This window comes from Equus asinus, chromosome 6 (assembly GCF_041296235.1).
Source record: "Equus asinus isolate D_3611 breed Donkey chromosome 6, EquAss-T2T_v2, whole genome shotgun sequence".
Taxonomy (NCBI): Eukaryota; Metazoa; Chordata; class Mammalia; order Perissodactyla; family Equidae; genus Equus; species Equus asinus.
Window position 1 is genome coordinate 78,641,564 of NC_091795.1, and position 26,700 is coordinate 78,668,263.

The window sequence follows — 26,700 nt, forward strand, 5'->3', positions numbered from 1 at the left end:
AAAGAATGCGCTAGACCAGCGCCACTCAAAGTGTGCTCCGTGGACCACTGCCAGCTCCAAGCTACAATTTGTCTGTAGTTTTGATAACTCATTTCTTTTTCTCTATATAATCATTTCTTCTGAATATCTCAATCAAACTGTAATTTTACACCTTTGAAAAACATTTTGGCTTATATTTTATATGTCTTTATTTCATTTTTATATTAAAATTCATTTTTATTTTACAAATGTATTAGTCCATGATACTGCAAAAAAAAAAAAAAAAGAGTCCTTCACCATCCATAGTTTAAGAAGCCTTATATCAGATTACTGAAACAGGGAGAGATGTTTACAATACACAGTCAAGTAAGAGAGGCAGGTTTACAAGCATAAAGCACAGGAGAATACCAATTTGGGAAAATATGAACACATGTTAAGTAAATAGGAGCAGACCTGAGACAAGCCTAAAGACCGGGGTCTGTGGGGATTGGGATGCCTGGATTGTCAAACCTTCCGTAAACTCTCAGGAAGATTATAGGGTGTTACCAGTTACTCTCACCTAGAGAGCACGCAAGCATGAAGCTTATTCCAGAAAAGCTGGGAGGTGCCAGGAGGCTATAAAGACCCCCTTGAGAAATGGAAGAAAAGGGAACAAGCTTTTTGCAAGGACCTAACTGAATCCTCGCCTATTCAGGGAATACTATTATCATCAGCTAGGTGTCCTCACAGGGCCTCTGGCTGGCATAAACATAGCTTTTACACAAGCACAAATACAAATGTTCTGAGCAATTAATAGTTTTACACATACTTACCAATTCCATGAGCTCCTGACTTGCAAGTATAATGTAAGAGAGTCATATCTGTCAACCCATCTCTGTCATTCACATTGCAACCTCTCTTAAGAATCTGTGGAAACCAAGGAAGACACGATTACAACCTGGCTCCTGAAGTCAACTGATTTCAAACCAATGCTGGGAACCACGTTATTAATCAAGTTAACGCTTATCTGAATTAGTTCTCAACAAAATGTGTGGATAGAACTGGCTTCACTTGAGGATATATTTTAAATCTGAACCCAACAACAATAATGAAAACCGAACTTGTCACCAGACTGAAGGAAATTCTTAAGAATATTTCAAGATAATCCGGCACTACAAACATGTTTCTAACCTCTCAAGGAATAAGCAAAGTATTCTTTCTAATGGGTGCAATGGTATTCGAAAAAAGTATAAGCTCTCTCCTCCTACAACATGACAACATGCTGGCCAGGGAGCCCAATTATTCTTTCATCCCTCCTTCAGAAAAATCAAATGTTTTTACAAATCATATTTAAGCCTAGATCTTTATCAGGCCACCCAGATAAAACCCGATGGTAATCAAATCCCCTCATGAAATGTACTTTTTAAACTTTACAAAATTAATTCATACAAAGAAAATAAACATGGAAAATGTCTGCTCCCACCAAGAGTCTATAATGTCACAGATGCAGCTGTTAGAAAGTGAGGAGCAGGGGGAACAAGGGAAAGAACGTACGGTCCTCACTCACGGCTTCAAGAAAAACCTAGAAATACAAATAAACATCAGGGTCTTTAAAAGCTTTCTCCTTTATCACCATTCATATTGGGGAAAAAGAAAATCTATACCATTAACAATGCTAACAATGCAAAACTTAAAATCTAAGAATTCCTTACCTCATTTCCAATAATGTCGATGTTCTGCTGGACCTGAGGAACCCATTGTCTTAAAATGGCAAATAATTCGGATACAGAAGTTTTGGGATCAAAGAGAATTTCCTGGCATGATGTATCATTAGGATCAAAGAAAGAAAACTCTGAAATTAAAAAGGTGAAAATTAAATTTATTCAAAGTTCCAAATGAATACATTGAAAATAACAGACAATATGACCAGGGCTCAAATGATACAAATATTTTTAGATGCTAATAAAAGTAGGTTTACTTTAAGTAATTCTCACAACCAAACTCAGGATCACCAAAAAGTATGAGGCACTCCTGAACTGTTGTGAGAATGAGCTTTCCATTTATCATACCACATTTCATTATAGATGGAACAAAAATGTGAGTGTACAAACCCTAATCTCAAACACTCAACTTTCCAAGAACTATTTCTAAGGCACAGAAAATCTGTCAAATTTTACCAATATTTTCACCTCTCAAACAGAAATATGTCATAAACAGTAGATCCACATCTATAATTGAAACATACATATAAGGAAAGAAAAATGGCAAAATATCAACAGTGTACTAGAACAATGCGTAATTTAAAATATTCTTTTTATTTCTCTGCATTTTCCTAATCTTCTATAATAAACAGGCATTATTTTACCCCCTGAAGAAGCATGAGGGGAACAGCCATGCCAACCCATAAGGAAACGATATCTGACAATGCAGAAGTGAAACCTTGGGACAAAGTGACGGGGTTGTTTTGGAATATGCATCAGTAAAAACATGGAATACTGGGCTGACCCCATGGCCTAGTGGTTAAGTTCAGCACACTCCACTTCAGCAGCCTGGGTTCAGTTCCTGGCTGTGGACCTACACCACTTGTCAGCAGCTATGCTATGGCGGCAACCCACATACCAAATAGAGAAAGCCTGGCATACATGTTAGCTCAGGGCAAACATTCCTCAGCAAAACAAAACGAAACAAAAAACATGGAATACTAGAAAAAATTCAACATGATCCAAATATCTCCTAAAACCTCTTTCTTAAGGGGCTGGCCTGGTGGTATAGTGGTTAAGTTCACGGACTCCACTTCAGTGGCCCAGGGTTTGCAGGTTCGGATCCTGGGTGTGGACCTACACACCACTCATCAAGCTATGCTGTGGTGGCATCCCACACACAAAACAGAGGAAGATTGGCACAGATGTTAGCTCAGTGACAGTCTTCCTCAAGCAAAAAGAGGAAGATTGGCTACAGATGTTACCTCAGGGCCAATCTTTCTCACCAAAAAAAAAAAACTCACTTCCTTAAAATTCAGAGAAAAGTTAGATTGTCCTATGGTTAGAGAATAAAAGAGAATGAAAGAAAATCAAATTCTACTACCTTGAACAATCCTTAAAAAGACAGGGAATCTAAAAAACTAGAGGCATCTGAAGAAGGGAAGCATTAGAAAGCCAACATTTGCCAAGTGCTTACCATTTACACCAAACACCTTACAAGTCCTCACAAACACCCTATCCGGCAATATTATTATTCTCCTCTTGCAGATGAGGAAACCAGAGCTCAGACTAAATAATACCTGCTCAAAGTGACACAGCTAGCAAGTGGCAAATGCGGGGCAGAGAACCAGCTCTCTCTTCCTGCCTCTACTATGCTGCCCCTAAGAGAACCTACGATTGAGCTCAGATCCTAACAGCACGCACGAGCAGCAGGGCTGGTGGTTTTTTTTAAATTTTCTTCGTTGTACTTTTATATGTTTTCCAAAATGATATCATGTACATATAATTCTTACTTTTAGAATCAGGATAACGAAAAGATAAAAGGAGAGGCACAAAACCAAGGACATGCAGAAAAGTGGACTAGGAGTCCACTAGGAGAGAATCAGAAAGACTAAAACTAGAAGGAGATACTATCCAAAATCTCAGACAGCAAAATGGTCCTCTGTGCTCAGAAAAGGATCGGTATCCAGCGTGGAAAAGCACCTTGCATAGTTTCTTCATAGATTTGGGTGTGTTTCTTATAAATTTCAGTTGACTGGATTTTTTTTTTTAGTCTAATTGATTCATCCATTCACTAAATATTTATGGATCAGTCACTTTACTAGGCATTGGGCATTTCCAGTAGAGAAATTTCTGAATATATACCTAAACAGACTCTTTTATATGCGTCCTAAGGAGACATGTACAAGAATGCTTATTCTAGCATTGATTATAATAGCAAAAGAAATCAGAAAACTGATTTATTCGTGGGAGGAGAGAGACAAAATTATTCTACAGTTCATCTGTGCCAGAGCTTCTCAAACATTAACATACATAGGAATCACCTAGGGATCTTGTCACAATATAGATTCTGATCTAGTAGGTCTCAGGTGGGGCCTGGGATTACATTTCTAACAAGTTCCCAGTGATGCCAATGCTACTAGACTAAGGAACACGCTTTGAGTAGCAAAGACCTAGAAAGTAAATGTAAGAGTTATAAATAAGCAAGAACACTTGAACCAAGAAGAATAATGTTTGGGAGTCAGGGGGGACTAGCCCAATAAATACTAAAGCGTATAACAATGCTTCAGTAATTATACACTGAGGTAATGGCAAACAGCAGTCACCTCATTTAAATATTAACGATAAAATGTTATGCTTATCAAGTGCTTAATAAGTGCCAGGCTGTTCTACGCACTTTACATATATTAACTTATTTAATCCTGATAACAACCATATGAGGTAGGTACTATATTATTCTCATTTTATCAAAGAAGAAACAAAGGGATAAAGAAAATACGTAATTTGTCCAAGATCACACAACTGGTAAGTGGTTCAGTCAGGATTAAAGCCAGACTGACCTATAATCTTAACCTCTATGCTATATCGCATATTAACAAATCTAACTACATCCAAATTTTAAGCTCCCATAGGGCAAAAAAAAAAATTAATCAAAAGAAAGTGAGGGGAGAGGATGTCCCACTTCAAGTCAAGATGGCATAATGGGGACCAAATTTGCCCCTCCATCTGAAACAACCAAACAGCCAAAGGAAACAGATGAAACAGTTTTCAAGACACTGGACATCAGGCAATGAAAGACAGTGATCCCTCAGAGACAGGATACAAACAAGGTGAGTCTTAGAATTGCCCCAGGTTTCTGTCTTGAGAGTTTCCAGGCTCCAGCGCAGAGAAAGGGAAACCAAGAAAATACCTAGCAGACTCCCTGAGTTGAAGAGACAATGCTGAGAGCCAAGGAAATCAAGGCAGCTAGAGTTCACAGGGCAGAGTACCAGAGAGAGATGCACAGCAAGAGAACCACCGAGATCTGCAGAGGTTCCCACCTGAGCATTTAACGTATGCTTGTGAGGAGATACCTGAGGCAAGGGAAAGAACCATTCAAAAGGATTAGAGGGGTTAGTGCCCAGTGCTTATAAGGGCCGGGAACAGTGCCTGTTCCCACCAAAAGGGCTGGAAAAAAATTCACATGGCATTGGGTAGAGGAATAGTGAAGAATAATTAGCCCCAGAGGACCTCTGCTCCAGAACCACCTAACAAATCCTAAAAGCAAGACCTGAGAGGATCAAACCATTTCTAAGTAACTTAACTGCCTCCAAGGACAAAACTCAAGAACGTTCATAGGAATACAAAAATATCCAGCACCCAACAAGGTAAAACTCACAACGTCTGGCATCCAATCAGTCCTCCAGGCATGCAAAGAAAGCAGAAAATACAACCCATAATCATTGGAAAAATCAACTGAAACAGACGCAGAGTTGACAAAATATTATAATTAACAGAAAGGGACATTAAAACAGTGATTATACCTGTTTTCTAAATTTCCAAAAGGTTAAGTAAATACATGGACTATATATAAAAAATGCAAACCAAACTTTAGAGATAAAAACTACATCTGAGATGAAAATTACACTGGATAAGATCATCAGCTGATTAGACACTGCCTAAGAAAAGATTAATGAACTTGAACACATAGCAATAGAAACTATCTGAAATGGAACACAGAAAGAAAAGAAATTTTTAAAATATGAAAAAAAAGGGGCCAGCCCAGTGGCACAGCAGTTAAGTTTGCACGTTCTGCTTCAGCAGCCCGGATTTTGCAGGTTCAGATCCTGGGTGTGGACCTATACACTACTTGTCAAGCCATGATGTGGCAGGTGTCCTACATATAAAGCAGAGGAAGATGGGCATGGATGTTAGCTCAGGGCCAGTCTTCCTCAGCAAAAAGGGGAGAACTAGCAGCAGATGTTAGCTCAGGGCTAATCTTCCTCAAAAATAAAATAAAATAAAATATGAAAAGCATCAGTGAGATGTGGGACAACTTGGAGTGGTCTAACATACATGTAACTAGAGTTTCTAAAAGGTGGCGGGGCAGAAAAAAAATACATGAAGAAACGATTACCCAAACTTGATGAAACCTGAAACCCACAGATCCAAGAAGCTTAACAGACCCTAAGCACAAGAACATAAAGAAAATTATACCAATGTACATCATAATAAAACTGCTCAAAACCAATGATAAAGAGAAAATCTTAAAAGCAGCCAAGGGGAAAAAAAGACATGTTACATACAGAGAAACAACAATGACAGCAGATTTCTTGTCAGAAACAATGCAAGATGGAAGAGAGCAGAGCAACATTAAGTACTGAAAGAAAAAACTATCAACCTAGAATTCTATACCCAGCAAATATATTTTTCAAAAAAGAAGGTAAAATAAAGATGTTTTCAAACACGTTAAGAGCTGAAAGCATTCCTCACCAGCAGACCTGCACCACAAGAAATGTTAAAGGAAGTCCTTTAGGCAGAAGGAAAATGGTCAAACGGAAACCTGGATCTACACAATGGAATGAAGAGCACTGTTTTGGTAACTACGTGGGTAAATAAGACTTTCTGTTATTATTTAAATCTCTTTAAGAGATGATTCACTGTTTAAGCAGAAAGAATAACAATGTATTGCGGGGTTTATAGCGCACGTAATGTGTGTTCCGTGTAAACTGGTTCCGATGGCATTCAAAGCAAAGGATTCCAACAACCTTTAGTCTTCCAGGGAACCACCTTGAGAGTCAACACTGAGCTGCATGTCTAAGCTCTGGTTTGTGTGGTTTGGTTTGTTTTTCTTTGTTTCTTGGTTTTAATCTCATTCTCACATTCAGTGGCTCCCATTCGCCAAGGCTTAAATGAGCCTGCATCATCTAGCCCTGTCGTCCTCTCCAACATCATCCCCTACCATTCTGCCCCTCAGTCACTTCGCTTCTCAGCCACAATCGCTATCTATCATCCTTAGGAATTAAGAAAGAAAAAAAACAGTTTTTCCCCGAGTCTGTGTCTTCAACTTCCTATTCTGCCTGGAACGCCTGTCTCCAGGCTCGTCTCACGGCCGACTCTCCTGTTCCTCCAGCGTCTACCTGTCTAGAACAGCCCCTCTTCCCCATCCTCTCTCACAGCACCCTGTCTCTTTTTTCCACAGAACTCATTATAGTCTATAATATTATGTTTTGTTTATTCATTAGTTTATTGTCTGTTTCCCTACTAGAATGTCTGTCTTGGTCACTGTGCTATTCCCCAGCATCTAGGACAGCACCTAGCACATAGCAGGCCCTCCATAAATACTTAATAACAACAATTCTGGAAGCCACTTTTTAAGGGGACACTGAGTAGAGTATACTAAGAAGAAAACATCTAGAATGAAAAGGGTTTAGAAATCCTGATAATGAGGGCCTGGTGAAGGAACTAGAAACGTGTAGCCGAAGGAAATACAGACTAAATAAAAATATGAAAATTATCTCCAAATATTTGAAGGCTATCATATAAAGAAGTGTTTGTTCCACATATCAAAGTAGTACCAGTTGGCCAAAGTTTCAAGGAGACATATTTTGAGTCCATATACAAAAACAATTTTATCACAACTGAAGTTTTTTTAACAATGAAATGGACTACTTCATTAGTTTCCCACTATCAAAGACATCCAAGTGGCTGAATGGTTACCTGTCAGAGATCCTGAAAAAATATAATTTCTCTACTGGGAACTGAGCAGGGAAAGTTGAGCTATAGGACCATTCAGATTCTAAGAATCTCTAATTCTAAGAAGATAGGCAATGTTTAATTTCTGTTATACAAAGGGGTCAATATCCACTGTCACCTTTCATTCAATGTACCTATTCAACAAACACTGACTGAGCAACTAATATCAACAAATGACTATAATAACCCTCAACCCTTTTGAGATAAACAAAAATAAAACATGACTGCTACCCCATTCCAAAGAGCTTTAGGCTAGGAAAGGAAATACGACAACTATAACCAAAGACACAGTGAGGTAAGGGTCACAAGCTGGGTACAAAGGGCCTTAGTTCAAGGTTTTCCCCGCATAACTGATTTTGTTCCAACTGAAAATAAACCCAGTCAATTTTTGAAAAGCTGCAAATAATTCCTAGGATCTAGGCACAGGTTTTACATAATATTTTTGAAGATTGCAAGATAAGCTGCTGCAGAATCTGAACACATAAAAACAGCGTACTTGGAGATGAGCAGTTATTAGAATAGATATGACTAAAAAGAAAAATTCCCAATCCAGTAACTGTATACCTACTAATATTTAAAAACTGCGTCATCTCTACCTCTGAAGACAATTTGAAACAGTGACCCAATATTTTACTTGAAAAACTGTAACTAGATTACAAATGTAACAAATCTATCAAATTTATCTCCTGGTTTTCTTTCATTCCCCTACCAACTATCTGATAAAATATGGTCCTGGGGAAATAAGTCTAAATAGATAAAAACTAGAATACTTCCAAATTTACATTTTACAGAGGAAATTTAAATGAACCAATTTAAATATGAACCAATCTCACTCCGTATCCCAGGGAAAGGTCTCACCTTCTGCATAAGCAGAAGCCCAGAAAACATGGCTTTTTCGTTTGTTTGTTTTACTATATGCTATCTGTGTATCCATTGATAATCACACTGGCGACCACAGAGACAGGATCCTAACAAGGCTTGCTTGCGTATTGAAACACTAACTTGTCCTTACATGTCACCCAAGCTTGAATCGTTTCGGCAGTGATTATCTGGCTTGTTAATTAGAATCCTAGCATTTCAGAGACAACAGGGCCCTTAGAGATGGCTATTTCACAGTGCTTTTAAATCATTTTTTTTAGTATATGGCTTTTTAAGCAAGTCAGTATATTTAAACAAAATACATCAATACAGAACAATGCTAGATGTCTAAGCACTATTGCATTCTAAAAATAAAATCCTCTAAATCCACCATGGTACTTAAAATGAACATTTTTACATAGTAAAAATGCTGACAGCAGAAATAAAACATTTAACTTAAGAGGCAGAAAAAGCAATAAGCAATTATATTTTTGAAAAAGGAAAACTTTCGGAATTTCATCAAAACCGTAACAAGTGGTTTTAGGAAAAATTATGAGTGCAAAAAGGGCATAAGACAGACGTTAAGCTGCCAGTTCACAGAAACAAACACAGCTACTTAACATACCACAGTCTGAAGGCATTGGCGCTGCAGAAATGGAAAAGATAACCGGCGTATCAGAACCTGGAAACAAAAATGGGTATCTTCCAATCAAAGAACTTCCTTCTAATGGAAAATCTGGAAGGTCTTCTATGGTCATCTTCTAGAAAGCCACCTTTAATGAGAGGGAAAAAACAGCATATCTATTATATTTGTATGCAACTTAGAATGACTGCTTTCAGTCACAAAAAGCCTACATTCTTTAATATCTAACCTACTGACATTTTTAACTTCAACCTTCAAGAATCTCTTTTAGAGGGGAAGGAAAAAACCTGGTTTTAGCAAACTGCTGTTAAAGAATGTATGTTGCTGCACGCTCCCTCTCACTGAGTCAGCAGCACAGGCAATCCTTTCAGACAAAGCTCAGGGGTAATATCAACTCAGGAGTAATATTATTTCCCAACAATAGGTGAAGACATTTTTTCAATGCTGAGCTAATCTAAATGGGTGGTGTTCTCTTTACTCACAGTAACAAACGAGAATATTATTCCTTGCTGATGGACCTGTTAACTTCTCACGGCATCTGACATGTTAGATCATCTGTCACCCAATAGCTCAAGCCATGCACTCATCACATGAAAATAATCTAGTTAGGAATGTTCTCATTATTTTCTGAAAGCCAAGAAAACTTTACCGAAAATTAATCACATCGCTCGTACCAACTGAAGAGCTCACCGACACTGTTTCACCTCCTAACAATGTACAGGAGTTCTTCATTCTATTCTAGAAGATGGAAGGCCATGCCTTTTAGACCACATCGCTTATATCAGCCCTTTTTCCCAGAAAATATGAGCACTTAGAATAAATTTGCTCTAAATTAGATGGGTGCCGCACTCTTAGCCCACATATAAGAAATGACATAGAAAGCAGAGAAAATGTTAGTAAAACTGAACTATGAGGCTAAAAACCTTCCAGTTTCTTTTGCATCAATTCTTTAAAGTCTGAAATATTAAGAATCTCTATATGTTTTTAAATATAAGCAGAAAACCATATTACAAAACCAAATAAAATGATTTTAGATTATTTCAGTAGAAACAATAGAATAAGCAAAAATAGTTAACTGATGGTTTCCTCTAGCATATAATACATGCTAGATCTTACTCAATGTGTGCTCTATAGTCCTTGGGAAACCAACCCTACATCTAACTTAGTCATCTTTACTATCACCACCCTTCTCCAAGGAAATAGTCACCTCTCTGAGCTAACTAGTTCCTTTCCAACTTGACTCGCAGGTTTTCTGAATAGTAGTAGGAACCAGTAAAGAGTAAGATATTTCCTTTTTTCTCATAAGGTGCATGTTTACATGGACGTGGATATTATATGTTAACCTAATCCAGAGTTACCATGTTAAAGGTACTCAAGTTTTCTTGAATGCTAAAATTACTTGCCACCCAATACTTTGAATCATTTTCACATTGACTATGAGTTACCATTAACTAATAGTTAATAACTATTATTAACCACATATATAGGAAAATAACAAGGAATTGGTGTCACATAGCATGGGGATCTTCTTTAAACACTATCAATTCCAAAATGTAACACACAGCACAAAGATGGCCCTCCTCAAAACTCTAGCTTCTCAGGGCTGAAGTAACTCAGGATTTCTACTTGTGGGCCTCTACTTGCTTGGCAGCCAGTGTGGACAAAATATCCCACACAGGGTGTGAAGCTTCCTTTAAAGTCAAAGAACAGAAATAAAATTTAATAAACATCTAATCACTATGTACAAGGTACTGCACTATTTTAGATGATTCCGAAAATACGAGAAGGAGTAAGAGATGGTCCATGCTTGTCGGTAGCTTACAACCTACTAGGGTGAATAAAATAGCACTAATAACTGTAGATGATGAAACAGAATGGGATATGTTCCATAATGTGAGTACAAGCAATATCTGCTACGGGAGCTCCTGAGAATCAGAAAGGGTGCAGTGAAGAAGGCAGCACCTGAGATGGGTCCTGAAAGATGAGTCAGCAGAAACTGGGGCAGAAACTTAAAGGGGAGCACTTTAAAGGAACAGCAGGCTGGAACTCGGGGTACATCTAGGAAAACAGTAAGAGGTAAGGCTGTAATGGATTTTTAGGGAGAACTTTAAATACCTGATCAAACACCAAACCACTCAATTCCATGAGGACCAGGAAATCGCCGATTTTTTTTTTAAGGAGGGTGTCCCCATTCAAGCTGTGTTTTAGGGAGAGTAATCTGACTACAATCACACTTCGGGACTCAGTCACGTTTTTTATACTCTCACTTCTTCAGCAGAGTGGTTAGGTGGTTGTCTTTCTGAGTCGGTTAAGAGAGGCCAGCTTTCCAACTCTCCTGTTCAAAGAGCGAGCGGGGTTTCCCACTCAAAAATACTTCTTGAAAGTCATCCCCAGAGCACCTTTCGTTTCCTTGTAGACTGTTGAGATCCTTAGGATAAGACCTGTATCCTACACAACTATCACTTGCCACAGGAGCTAGATTAGTGTCTTACACATATTTAATAAATATTCAAATCCTAGATTCCAGGTGGAAAGATGATTCACTCAAAAAGATGTAATCAACTTCATCATTGTCAGTTAGCTACTTGAAGCCCAGGGAAGCTACATTACCTCACCAGTGTAGGGAACATTCTTTGCATTTTGCGTCTTCATGGCATTTTTCCCTAGTCCCATTTCCTTTCCTTCATGAAAAACCCAACATTCTACCTTTTGTCCCACCAAAAAAAATTATGCATTCTACAGACTTTTGTATAGTCTTAGAATCCTTCCCTAAAAGCCATTTCTGGATTTTGAGATGCATGACACCTGGGAATCTTGGTCAAACTTAGAGATGTACTGATCTGAACTGCGTACATACTTTCAAATCCTGCTATGGTTAACTGGTGATGACAGGTGATATAGGTAAGCCTATAAAAGTCAGCCCTAATTAACTGTGTACCTAACAGATGCAATAACTAGAATCAAATTCCCCAATCTTTGATGTATACAGGAATCCCATCCTACACCATCACCACACATCAGCTCTGGGCAAAAGCATCTCGTAACGTGCCTACGCTATCTCATGACTTTTCAAGGATTCCTTGTCCATGCCCTAACACAGAATGGTGGTGAGTAGGCTGCCCGCTAAGTTCAGAGTGATTCAAGGCTGTTAGGGCCTCATTAAGGAATCTCACTGAGGGCGAGAGACTGCCGCAAATTTATTTGGAATATGGTTCAAGGGCGGCATCCTTGAGCTATTCAGCTAGCAGGCCCAAGCTGTGTCCCCACGAGTTGCCATCATGAGGTCCTTTTGTTCAGCCTCATAAGTATTTTGTCGTGAGTCTTCATTTTCATGAGTCTTTATTTTCACATTCCAAAAAGTAATTAACCAAAATAAGCATCTAAAACATATCTCCAGTTATCTATTTATTTGCCACCTACATGAAATTTGTTCAATCATTAAGCAGGTATTTGCAGTACTAGATACTTAGTCAGCTCTAGGCCCTAGAGAGAATATAAAAGATACCTGCCCTCAAGAAGTTTGTTTAGTCATTCAACAAATATTTATCCAGAGCTTCTTACTAAGTCCTAGGCTGGGCATAGCAAAGGTAAAGAAAACAGATATGCCCTTGCCCTCATGTAGATTACAGCCTGCTGTAGGATTCCTATAAGAAAGCTGTAACTACAGTATAACTGTAATAAATGCTCGATTCCAGAGGGCCAGGGGAGGCTTACTGAGGGACTAACAATTTAAAGTTGCAGTGCCCAACTAGGTAGCTACTAGCCACATGTGGCTATGTAAGTTAAATTAAAAATTCAGCTCCTCCATTGCTCTGGCCCCAGACAAGTGCTCAAAAGCCATATGTGGCTAGTGGCTGCCATACTAAACAGTGCAAAGAACACTTCCCTTGTCACAGAAAGTTCTCTTAAGCATCACTGAAGGAAAACAGTGCTGCTCAAACTCCAGATGAGAAAACAATATACAGATGCCTCAAACAACAAGAAACAAAAACTAACAAACGAAGCGAACCCATAGCAAGATAATTATACATAATGAACAAGGGAACAGTAAGCCTAAAAGTAGCCAGATATTCGGAGGTTTAAACAGGAGGAAAGAGTTAAGTTGCTTCTATAAAATAAAGATCACTAGGATATGTTTCAAAATTGGAGTTGTCATGAGCAAACAAAGACGCCATATAAATATCCCTTTTTTAAAAAATCTTGCTGGCGGGAAACGTATCTGTTAAACCTGAAATGTCTGACATAAATCCTACAAACATACCATGTGCCAAGTCTTCTATAAAATAGAAACATATTCATTACATTTCAAGATCCAATCTTGAAGCCCAGGTAGTTTATCTCAAATCAAAGTATTTAAAAATGCATATTTATGTGAACAAAGTTAGCACCGGGATGGTTTTGCATCATAAAAATGTAGAAAGGGAGACTGCTGCCATTTTCAGTTGTGTGCTTTCCCTCCACAGTTGCTACATGTCCTGTACCACGTGATCTTCTGACATTCAGACGACTTCCTTTAAATTGTGCATAAGATTCATAAAGGACAAATGTCAATGTGAAAGTGAAGTACAAAGTATTTGGGGGGTGTTTCTAAGAAGGAGAGTGTTTCTTTATTGAAATATTTCAAAGGCACCGATTTACACCATGGCATTGCTGCAATACGAACCACAGTCTAGCCTGCAACATAGAGCCAGTTACCCCTGGAGAATATCATCCTCTGATACATATCAAAACATTGTCTCAAACAGTTTAAATCCCAATTGAGTAAGTAGTCGCTGGATGAATGAGCAACCCGAGGTGTAATTCAAAAGAAAGCTGACAATATAAACCCATCCATCTAATCCACAAGGATGCGTCTCTAAACCGCGTCTCTGTGTAGGACAGGTTTCAGCGCAAGTATTTCCGCCAACTTCCCTTCCCAATTTCCACGACTTAGAATTAAGGAATCTCGGGGAAGCAAAAGACTGGAAGCAAAGTCATTTGCTTTAGCTTTGAATTCCCACTGGCAAAAGGTTTCTTAAACAGTTTAATAAGCAAAGGGAGACGCGAGAGATCTGAAGAGGCCCGTTCCAGGAAAACGACCAGGGCCGCGCACAGCGCGCAGCACACGGATGCCCGCGGGAGGCAGTCCCCGGGCGCAGGGCGGTCAAGGCTGGGGCGGCAGAGCCGGGGCCAAACCCAGCTCCTCCGCCCCGGAGTCCGGCCCATCCTACCCACCCCGCCGCGTCTCATCCTAAGGTAAACCGTCCGCGAGGAACGGAAACGAGAACCCACATCCTCGCCGGTGGGCCGCGCCGCCCCCACCCCCGCAGTCGCCCCAGGGAGGCCTCCCGGAGCCGGCGACACTGGCGCCCAGTGGAGGCGGCCGCGAGGCTGCCGGCGCCCCCAGCGCCTCCGCGCCGCCCTCCCCGAACCGCCAACCGCCCCGCCCGCCCGGCCGGCCCGGAGCCCCCGCGCGCTCCTGCCCCACCTGCCTCCTCCGGTCCTCTCGGGGCGGCCGGTTGGGAAGGCGCGGGCGCAGAGGAAAGGCCGAGGGGCGCGCTCCTCCGCCCGACGCCTGTCTGCGGTGCCCGGCCGCGGAGCCTCCCGCCGCGCCGCTCCCGCCCTCGCCCGGCCCTCCCGCCTGCCGTCTGAGCGCGCCCGAGCCCGAGCCGGACCCACGCGGGGTCGGCGCGCGCGCGCAGTGCGGGCGCCCGGGCTGCGCACAGGCCTCGGTGGCGGTCCCGCGCACGCGCCGGGAAGGGGGCACGGAGGCGAGGAGCGCGTGCTTGCCTCCGCTTGCCTCCGCTTGCCTGCTGCCTGTGACCCCGCAGCCCCTCCACCGACTGAAGGTTGGGCCTCGAGGTTAGGACTGTCTGGGGGGTACCCTGGTTAACCTTGCGTGGAGGTGGTGCCGCTGTGATATTTCCACCGCAGCCCGAGGCAGGCTCTCGGAACACCTCCTGGCCCAGTGAATGTGGGAAGCACCCCATGACACAGGGTGCAGACATTCCTCCATTAGTGTCCTTAGCTAACCGAATCTGGCCTGCCTCCCTGTCCCCCATGCCTAGGCTAGAAGCCCTCCTACCACCTTCTTAGGAGCAGGGACTGAGTCTTACCTTTTTGGGCTACCCAGTGTCTAGCCTTGTGCATGGCCCAAAGTAGGTCCATCAGTCAATTACCTGTTTCCAGGTCTTGCTGTAAAAATCCTAGTCAATGCTATACCCAAGCTAAATAATTACACCCATGGGTGTCAGTGTAGCGGCAGAACAGGAGAAGTAAGTAGCCATCCCAGAAGTTTATTTCCCTTGGTGCTTTGCCCCCTTCTCACCCTCTTCTCTCCTGGTCCCCTTCTCCATCCTCCAAAAACCAGAAAGTGGTGATGAATGCTGACGTCCTGGTTTTCCTTCATCTGTCATCCATATGGCAGGAAAGGTGTTACTTGACACTTAATGAGTCCCCTTAACGAAGGGACTTAATGAGTCCCATGTTTCCCCAAGACTGAAGTTTGTAACACTGAGTCAGCAGTGTTACATCTGAACAACTCTCTCTGAGGCCTTTTTGTTCTGGCTCTGAAAGACAAACTACCACACTGTACTTCCGTGTTCACCACGCACGGTACCAGGCAATAGCAGGTGTTAAACGAATGAATGTCTGTCGGAGACTCGTCAAGAGCAGAGCTAAGTGTCGGGCGCACACCAGAGCACCTTTTCCTGTTTGAATCATTGATTCCAGGCACTAGAAATGGCCCCCCTCCCGTTTCTTGAGCCCCCTGTACAATATCCTCCCACCGAGTGGCCATAGCTGAACACCTCCAGTAACCAGGGACTCACTTCCTTTGAGAGCAGGCGTTTTATCTTTGACCAGCCTTGTTGAAAAGTTCTTCCTACCTTGGGAGCTAAAATCTGGTTCCCTGCGTCTCCTTACTGGGCTGTTTCTACCCCAGAGACTTCCAGATCGCTTCTGACTCCAGGGTATTCAGGACAAGCATTCTCTATCCCTTAAGCTGCTCCTTATGTGACATGATTGCCCTCCCACTCACCAGTGTGTTGAGGAACTCTTCGTGATGCATCCCAGCTTATCCAGAGCCTTCTTGAATGTGACGCTCAGGAATGAATGGGGTGTCCCATTGAGTGCAGAGGAGAGAAACTGCCACCCTTTCTAGGTCCTCTGCTTCTATTAGCATAGCTCAAAATATCAAAACAGTTGTTTGCAACAGTCACGTCACATTGTTGCATCAGGTGCAGCATCCTGTCAACTAAAATCCATGGCACTTATGCAATAGTTAAGCACCATGACCACCCTACAGTCCCTGGTCAGCTGCCAGTATCTCTGCCCCTGCCGGTTCCTCATCTTCATGTGCTCTCAGGGATGCTAATGTGACACAGATGCTTCCTCCTCCCTTTGGGGATTCCACCTCACTCTCCCTGCTCTCATCACACCCTGTTCTTGTCTGACCTCGCCCACCTCTTTAAACTGGTTAAAAGGAGGAAGGTAATCTGCCCTTGGTTGGCTTTCAGCAATTGTAAATGAGCCCCTATTGTTAGTAAGTCATAGAAACTCATAGAGATCTGTGTTTAATAGAAGGTGCTGCTAGTGACATTCCCAAGGTATACAGTTCACTTTTATTGCTGATTTAAGCTATCCCTCAGAGACACTACTGTTAGTAGGTGTTAGGGTGTGGCTAGCTGAATTGTTCTTAACTATAACAGAAGTCTCTGTTAGAACCAGCCAGACTACTGGCCTTTTCTGCTACACCCAACACCATTCAGTATATGGGCAAATTCCCAGGGCAAATTCTCTACTCGTTTGGTGGCCTTAGTCCAAAATACTGAAGTTACTCCCTAGACCACCATCAAGAATGCAAGTACTCACTGGAGTCATGCTTCCTGGAACACCCCATGGGTCATACAAGTCTTAGAACCAGGTACTGCCCAGTTAACAAGAGTTGGATGGGGCAATGATATGGGGCCAGAACTTGGAACTTGAACCATCTGCTGGGATGGGAAGGCACATGGGGATATGGTCCAGCCACAGCTGCTCAGATTCGACTATATCTGAAGGCACATGAAGGTTCCTGGACAAAGAAGCAACAAACCACAATCCCAGGAGGTGCTCAGCATCAGTAGTCAGCATCAGTGTGGAGAAAGGGGCATTACTAAGCGACACCTGCATGATCCCTACCTATGAGCCCTTACTTCCTTCACTTTACAAATGAAGAAACAGACTCCAGGAGGCTGTAAAACTTGTTTGACATACCCTGGGGCAGAAATAAGATTTAAATTTAAGTCTGTCTGATGTGAAGGCCTATGTTGATCCTCCATTTTGCATTACCTACACAGGGTGTCCTTTAAGGCATTCAAGACACAGAAATGCAGCATTGAGCAGCAGGGATCATTGAGAAATTCAGGCAGACCACGAGATAGTCAGCATCAGGAAGGTCTGTCAGTGGCTAACGGGACCCTAAACCATGAGAAAACGGTTAGGGGAAAGAGACAAAAGAAGACAGGGCCACAGCTCTTACACGGACTGAGGTATTGGGCAGGATACCATTCACAGTGGAAGAATACAAGGGCTCATTTCCAGAATCTGAACGTACAGGGCATGAGGACCACAAGAGTCATCTGGCTGTCAGAATTGGGCTGCCAGATTGGAACCCAACTAGCAGAGGTAGTTAAATATAGAATAACAGAGCACTGGGTAGAACCCCTAAAATCCTCCTGTCATGTTTGCGGATGATATGATCATCAGCATAGAAGACCCAACACAATCAACTATTACAAGTAATAAGTGAGTTCAATAAGATTGCCAAGTACGAGATCAATTTCTAAAAATCAATAGCTTCCTCTACGTCTGCAGTAAGCAACCAGAAAATATAATGGACAATAAGAGATCACTGACAACAGCAATGAAACTCTACAGCATAATATCCGGAAATTAACCTAACAACTCGCAAGAACTTTATGGAGAAAATTTTAAAACTCTGTGTAAGGACATAAGAGAAGCTTGAACAAATGAAGATATGCCATGGATAAGATGACTTTACATTGTAAAAATGTCCATTTAATCTCTAAATTCAATGTTATATCAACCAAAATTCCAGAGGGAACTCAAATTTTAAGGAATTTCAATAAACTTATAAAATATATAAGGAAAAATAAAATTTTCAATAGTTAAATCAATTTTGAAAAGCAAGAGCAAAGAAAGATATTATACATTACCACATAGTGATAAAAATAGTATGGGGCTACTACAGGAACAAATAAAACGGTGAAGCAGAATGGAGAGCTCAGAAGCAGACCCATGGGACCTCAATATATGTAAAGTTGGTACTAAAAATCAGTGAGAAAAATATAAATTATTTGGAAGATGGTGTTGGTGAAACAGACAGTTTATGAAGAAAAAATAAAGTTGGATGCCCCATGTGCACCATATACAAAGGTGAGCTCCAGATAGATTAAAGGCCTACATTTGAAAGGTGGAAAAGAAAATGTAGGAGAATATCCTTATGAATATGAAGTAAGGATTTACTTCATAAAACTAGACTACAATAGCACAAATCTTAAAAGACTGGGAGATTTACCTACATGTCAGTTAATTGACTACATCTTCAATGAAGAATAAGAAAAAATTGACAGACAGCTGACACATTGGGAGAAGATGTATGGTATGTTCAAAAGCAGCTAGGGATTAATATCTAAAATATATAAGAAGTTTTTGTAAACCAACAAAAAGAAGTCAGAAAATCCAACATAAAAATGAGAAAAGAATAAGGATAGGCAATTCACAGAAGGGAAAGCCAGAATGTCAAGCAAGCGTAGAAGAGATGCTCAAACTCACTAGTGATGAGAGAATAGAAATACAAACAGTATGATACTACCTATAGCCCCTGGTATGCTGATATATGTTTAAAAACCAGCTCTCAGGGGGGCTGGCCCCGTGGCCGAGTGGTTAAGTTCGCACACTCCGCTGCAGGCGGCCCAGTGTTTCGTTGGTTCGAATCCTGGGCGCGGACATGGCACTGCTCATCAAGCCACGCTGAGGCAGCATCCCACATGCCACAACTAGAAGGACCCACAACGAAGAACATACAACTATGTACTGGGGGGCTTTGGGGAGAAAAAGGAAAAAAATAAAAAAGATCTTTATAAAAAACCAGCTCTCAGGGTTGAGGGGAGAAAGTCCTAATTTGTAACATTTGCCAATTTCCGTGGTGTGATTACTCTCACACCTGCCAATTTTAAACTACCAGTGTGAAGTTACTGAAGAAGAAGTTGGGAAGGAGTGTGCTCAATCTGCTCTCATGAGCCGGCTCCAACACACAACTGCTTTACCCATCGGCTTGGCAAAAATTAGAAAGATAATCTCAAATATTGGCAAAGATGTGGGGAAATGGGAATCCTCGTGCACTGTTGATGGGAATGGTAAGTGCATAGTGTATGCGCAGTGTATAACTGGTAAATACATAGTGTAGAGCAGACTGGCAGTATTTCATGAAAATGTTATCAGCATGCTTTATGACTTGGCAATCACCCTCCTAGATATGCCTCAGAGAAACCCTTACAATGGTCCTATAAGGACCTTTTTCATGTGGCTTCCAGGAAGCCATTCTCTCATTTACGAAGTGATTTCATCCAGTCCATGGCTTTAAATACCATCTCTATTTTCATGATTCCAAAATTTCTATTTTCAGCCCTGAACTTCAGACATATATCCAACTGCCTACTCAGCATTTAGTCTATGGTGTATAATAAGCATCTCAAGTATAACATGTTCAAAATAGAACCCTTCCCCATGTCAATAAATGATAACTCGATTCTTCTGTTTGCTCACTGGAGTTATCCTTTCTTTCTTTGATATTTCTGGATTCCCCAAATCAAAGTCCCATTCTCCATTCTTAAAAAAAGTTTATGACATCATTTATTGATGAAGAAATTCATCAATACCACCGAAATCCCTACAAATCAATAGTCATTGGAGACTTCCTACTACTGTTACTTGAGCTTGCTTTCCTCTGACCATCTCTACTTCTTTCTCAAGGCTTCAAGTGGGGACTTCCTGCTGAAGAGCGCCACAAACTGAAGACCTCACAAGCCTTATTTCTGAATCTATGGTTCTCATTCCTGGTTGCACATTTGAATCACCTGGGTATCTTTCACAAATAAACCCTAAAGACCCCCTCAAATATTCTAATTCAACTATTTGTTCTAATTTAGATTCATGCTATTCTACAAGCTTATTCTCTCTTTTGTTAGCCTGGTTCCCATAAGACACAGACAAATGAGGGTTTCAAACCCAACTTGTTCTTATGTGGGGAATATCTTCCTAGGTCCTCCAGTTGGTGCCACTCCCAAACATCATGTAACACAACCACTTTTAAAAGTCTTCTTTACAGGCCAACATAAAGGAAGAAAGAACAAAGGGAGTGTTTCATGGCATGAGGATCAAAATTGCCACATTGTGCAAGAACTAAGTTTTTCATACTGGCTACCCAAATTTCTTGCCACCAAGACACCTCCAGAAACATCTCTGACACACAAAAATGGCATCAAGCCAGTTTCCACTAGAATGTTGGTTCCAATGCACTCCCTCCCCAATTTAAGCTGAATCTAACCAAGTCTCTAGATATAACTATCATTTTATACAAAACGTGAAGCATAAAGGAATATCATAAACAACACTATGAGGATGCAGTCAGCCAAATCCAAAATGTGGGAACTTATACAGGGTAAACAACCTAATTCCTATAACCAAAAAATAGCTAAGAGACCTGGTATACATCAAAAGAGATCTAAGAGCTCTCTCCACACGCTATAATGTGCAGACCCTGTTTGGATCTGGATTCAAACAAAGAAATGTAAAAAAATTCTTCAGACAATTGAGGGAAATTGAACTTGAATTGGATATTAAATGATATTTATAATTTTTTATCATTTTTGTTAGGTATGATAATGACATTGCAATTATGTCTTTATTAAAAGTCTTTATCTGTTAGAGATTCATAGTGAAGTATGTATGATAAAATGTTTAATATCTGGGATTTGCTTTCAAGTGCTCCATTAAAAATAAATCTGTGGTAGGAATGTAAATTGGTCCAACCACTATGGAAAACAATCTGGAGTTTCCTCAAAAGATTTGAAATAGATCTACCATACAATCCAGCAATTCCACATCTGGGTATATACCCAAAGGAAATGAAAGCAGAATTTCAACAAGATGTATCACTCCCATGTTTATCACAGCATTAGTCACAATAACCAAGATATGGAAACAACCCAAATGTCCATCAGTGGATGAATGGATAAAAAAGATGTGGTACATATACGCAATGGAATATTATTCAGCCATGAGAAAGAGGGATATCCTCCCATTTGCGACAACATGGATGGACCTTGAGCACATTATGCTAAGCAAGATAAGTCAGAGAAAGACTAGCACTGTATGATGTCACTTATATGTAGGATCTAAGATAATTAAACCTATAAAAAACAGAAAGTAAAATGGTAGTTAGCAGGGGGTGGGGGAGGGGAGATGAGAATGATGGTGTTTAAGGGTACAAACTTGTAACCAGTAGTAAATAAGCCATGGAGATCTAACGCACAGTATAATGAATATAAACAATAATATTGTACTATAATTATGTAATGTGGTAAATCTCACTACATCGGCAATCAGATTACAACATATAAAGTTCTCAGAGTAACACAAGGTACATCTTAAACTTACACAATGTTACATGTCAAATTTATTCAATAAAAATGTGTACGATGGGAGGGATAGATGAAAAAAGAATGACAAAATATTGATAATTATTAAAACTGAGTGATGGGTATATTATTCTTTCTTCTTTTGCATAAATCTGAAATTTTTCCATAATAAAAAGTTTTAAAAGAAAAAGCACCAAGAGGGCAGAAATTTTAGTCTATTTCTGTCACTGCTATATCCTCATACCTAGAATAGTATCTGGCACCTAGTACAAATTCAATAAGCATGTGTTGACTGAATGGGCCTGGTTTTTTAAGATTTCAGCCTCAGTAGAGATAGACTATTATGTCTGATGAATTTAGAAATCACAGAAGTTGTCTTTGTATCACATGCCTGCACCCACTCTAAAGTGAGAACCATTCGTACATCACGAAAGCTCCATCAAGTTGTCTTTCCAGCAGCTGTTTACAAAACCAATACAGCTTTATCCTCCTTCACTGTAAACTGTCGGCTGCTTTAATAGCATCTTGATTAGAGGGTGAAAGAATGTCAGACCTATTGGAGCTTCCCCAGAGTGGGTGGAAAGCAGCTTGCACCTTGTCAACAATGGATCAAATAACTCACCTAACAAAGAAAGCCATTGACAGACCAATTAGCTGGTACTGAGTCATGAGAAATTCTCCTTTGCGACAAAAACAGCATTGATAATAAGACTATTTTGACATTTCTCATGTAGCCGTATTTGCAACAGGAGGGAACAGTTAAGGGAAAAATAAATGTGAATTGCTTTTTTAGATTTACATGGGATTCAACCCAAGAAGAATAAGTTATAGTCTTTTTTTTTTTTTTGCTGAGGAAGATTAGCCCTGAGCTAACATCCATTGCCAGTCTTCCTCTTTTTTCGCTTGAGGAAGGTTGTCACTGAGCTAACATCTGTGCCAATCTTCCTCCACTTTATATGTGGGATGCTACTGCAGCATGGCTGACATGTATCACACCCAGGATCTGAACCTACAAACCCAGGCTGCTGAAGCAGAGTGCACTGAACTTAACCACTAGGCCACGGGCCCGGCTCCTAATCTATCTTTTTAAAGCCCGTCAAGATACATCATGCAGTATCTTTATCATCATTAAGATAATCACAACCATAAGGCACTGAATGACACTTGGAAAAGCAGCCAAATCACACATTTGTCCATCAAATCACCAGAAGTACACTGAGTGCCTCCCACCTGAAGGGCAGAATGAAGGCAACCATGGTGTAAGATCCACTCCTTGTTTTCTAGGAAAGGAGGGAGAGTGTCATGGCTGCAACTGTGGGCAACCCGAGTTGGAACTCCAGAATCATTTCATCCTAGCTCTATAAGCTTAGCAAATCGCTTAACCTCTCTGAGCCTTAGTTTGCTCCTTTACAAAGTGAGGTAAAGAAGAATACCTGCCTCCAAGTGTTGTCATGAGCACAAGACCTGACTCTGAGTGAGTGCTCAATCAATGAAAACACAATCATGAGCAAAGAACACCAACCACGTGCCAAAGGAACAGTGTCAGTACTCAGGATTTCCCAGGAGGAAGAGCACGTGGCAGGGTGGGGTGGTCAGGAAAGGCTCTAAGGAAGACAGAGCTTTTGAGCTAAGTGGGGAGGATAATGAGATCCAGTTCTATAAATGAGGAGCTAGCATTTACTGTGCATTGTTCTAAGGACTTTTATGAATTATTTTGCTCCTGAAGGAGAAATACCATTTTAACTTCACTTTTCAGTCAGAGAACTCATGGCATAGAATACTTCAGTAACTTGCCCAAGATCACACAGTAAGTAGAAAAACCAGGATTTGAACCCAGACAGTCTAGTTCAAGAAATTAAACTTAACCATGACCCTTTGCAAGAGAAAGTCTTGGAGACAAAAAAGCTAACCGTGTGTTTAGAAGAAAACGAAGAATCTAGCTGGGGTAGAGCCTATGGTACAGGTGGGTAGGAGATGAGCTGAAAGATGGGTTGGGGCTAGACCAGGAATGGCCTTGAATGTCACACTGAGAGGCTGAGGGATTACCCCGTGGGGATGAGGAAAAGCCACTATGAGTTTCCAAAAAGGGAAAGACTAAGGAATCTGTCAGCACTGTTCAAAATGGAAACTCCTGCCTAACCTTTCTGCCCCATATCTGTTATGCTCTCTTAATAAAAAAGCCTGAAACAAAAGCATATTTTCAAATTCAAGCATTTTGAAGTGAAATTTAGCGACTAAAAATAAGTTGCCTTGAGAGTCTTAATTCAAATAGATCTTTTAAAAATAGCAAATGATTTTTACAAATGCTTTCTCCACAGACAGCTTAGTTTTTATGTTTAATGTGTGCTCAATAATGACCCGCATTCAAAATGAAGTTGAGACAAGTTATACGGATGCCCTTGGGGGATGGAAATCTATTGTTTCTGCATTTCCCCTCACACCTCGTTAACCACTTTGTTGCATAGCAATAACATACATATCATCATTTTAACAGGATATTCTATAATAATGTAATATAATCATCTTTCGAACATATGCCCATTGCACGAAAGCACATTTCCAGCAAAAAAAGACCAGCCACTCAGCTTCCTTGGGTGCTGTCCATTCAACAAGGTGCTGACAGACTTATTGCCCACCCTAGGCACTCCACTCTTCTTGGCACCAGGGTTTCTGTTTCTCCAGCCTCACCCACGCCCTAACTCACATTTCATAGCAGTGCATCTCTCAAAGTTCAGCTTTTCTAGTGTGAGGCACCATACACTTACCAAGGAGCTTCATTTTCACCAATTTAGAGGCATTGTTGCGAGTAACAATAGCATAGCATCTTCTCAAGCAATGACCAGTGACATCACAGACACTTGTGCACCTCTGTTGCAAAGGCCACTGGCCGTGCTCAAGTCTCAGCCACATCTAAGATCGGTCACCCCCAAGACCCAGTCCTCAGCTCCTGCAACCCAAAGAGCCCAAGAAAAGAGCTGTGGCCTGTGAGGGGAGCTCCCAGTCCTTATTTGTCAAGCACTTACTAAGTAATTCTTAGGATAGTATATACCAACAGATATCACCTTGTCTTTATGGATTTTATAACCCAACTGAAAGAAAAAAAAGTGAAACTCTCAAAAAAATGGAAAACGTGATAGAATTCCAGCCTTTGAAGTCAGACATATAGAGTTTGCCTGGCACTGAGAAGGTTCCCAGAATATGGCACTTTTAGCTTTAAAACCAGAACAGTGCAGGAAAACCAGAACAAGATGGTCACCCCATAGATAGACCAAAGATCAAGTTTAATTAGCTTTGGGACCTTGAACAAATAGAATAACCTTTCAGATACTTAGCTTCTTCATTTATAAAGTAGGTATAATAGTTGTACCTACTTTATCACATATTTCTTGTAAGAATTCAATAATCTGTTTTATAAAAAGAACTAAGCCCCATACCTGATGCTGAATAATTGCTCGATAAGTGTTAATACTGTATATATAATCAATAAGTACAATATAGCATATAATGAAAGACCGAATTAGATGCTTTAAGAACTGAAAGAATGAGATAAGGGAGAATTGGAACAAGAAAATGTTGCATAGTGGTAGGGTTCACAGATAAAATATAGGGGCCCAATTAAATTTGAATTTCAGATAAACAACTAATAATCTTTTAGTATAAGTATGCACCATATTTTTAAAAAATTATTTGTTGTTTATCTGAAATTCAAATTTAACTGGATATCTAGGTATTTTATTTGCTTAAAATGGCAACCCTACATAAGGAGGTAGAACTTAAATTTTTCTTTGAAGGATGAGGGAAGAAAAAAATGCCAGACAGAGGGATAAACATGAGCAGCAGTGAACAAAGACAGGAGCAATGCAAGGGAGAGCCTTGTAAGTGTTTAGGGGGAACACCTCGAGATCCAGGCCAAAGAGCTTACGTTTGATGCACAGCGTACGGGAGAGTTAAAGGTAAGGTCCTGGGATAAGGTGGGAACCAAAAGGAAGAGATGTTTCAGAGAAAGAATGAGAGACTTCAGGAAGGAAAGGAACGGATCCAATGTTTTGAACTCAAGTCACTATGAGGGGCTCTATAGTTAAAGAGATCAAGTGTGTGGCTGTCCTTATAGTCAGGTGGTGGCCTGAACTTAGGCGGTGGCAGTAGGAGTGGGGGGAAAAAAAGAGAGATACTATGAGGGAAGGTAATGTCTGTGGAGAAGGCAGTGACTGAAGTTCTGAATATGGATGTGTCCCTTCACTACAAAAACTCTCTTGAATCCTTGCAGCGTCATTTCTGGGACCTGAAGAAGCAATTGCGTGTAACTCTGGAGAGGCCTCTTGAGGTAAGCTAACTCAGACCAAGAAAACAAAAATGGGGCATTTAATGCCCTCTTTGTTCTTCCCTTAGTAGTGAGAAGAGATTAAAGCTATGGGATTCGTACATTTGCCCCATGGCTTTCCTCCCCCGTGAGAGGAAGTTCTCCTGCTCATCAGAAATGGCAGAGCGCTTCAAAGAGTGAGTTCAATGCAGCCAGTCAGAGAGGCCTGGAGAACTGAGGGAAACTTCCCTTCGGGTATGCGTGGCTATTTTTGACCTCCCAAGCAGGTTGCCTTCTTCCTGATGTGTGTACATGGGATGCTCCTCTTGTGGCAAATGAACAATCTGCAGTTCCATTTGGTGGCTTTTCCCAGAAGGGCAGTGCTTCTCTTTAGAAACACTCCCTGGCATGAGCCTGTAATTCTGATTCAAAGAAGAAAATGGTTCAGAATACCTGCCTTGAGGTGTATGTGAAACCAAAACCCAATAGTCCTGAAAGAACCAGACCCAAAGGATCTGCTTAGAAGCTCAACTCTAAGCGCTT

At 40.8% G+C, this 26,700-nt stretch overlaps 1 protein-coding gene across 8 annotated transcripts in view; it reads right to left on the bottom strand.

The window, feature by feature from the left end:
- CLIP4 (CAP-Gly domain containing linker protein family member 4) overlaps window positions 1-26,700 on the bottom strand; it is a 101,616-nt gene that overhangs the window by 43,737 nt on the left and 31,179 nt on the right. For 2 of the 8 annotated variants that reach the window (XM_070512360.1, XM_014850419.3), the window contains exons 1-4: window positions 16,193-16,506; window positions 9,157-9,304; window positions 1,671-1,810; window positions 792-885 (exon numbers count right to left, since the gene is read on the bottom strand). In XM_070512360.1, the coding sequence (XP_070368461.1) occupies window positions 792-885; window positions 1,671-1,810; window positions 9,157-9,289 (367 nt within the window). In that variant the 5' untranslated portion in view covers window positions 9,290-9,304; window positions 16,193-16,506. Of the gene's footprint in view, window positions 1-791; window positions 886-1,670; window positions 1,811-9,156; window positions 9,305-14,641; window positions 14,867-16,192; window positions 16,507-26,700 lie in introns of those variants that run through there. The other 6 variants (XM_070512359.1, XM_044772185.2, XM_070512356.1 and 3 more) reach the window with 4 other exon arrangements.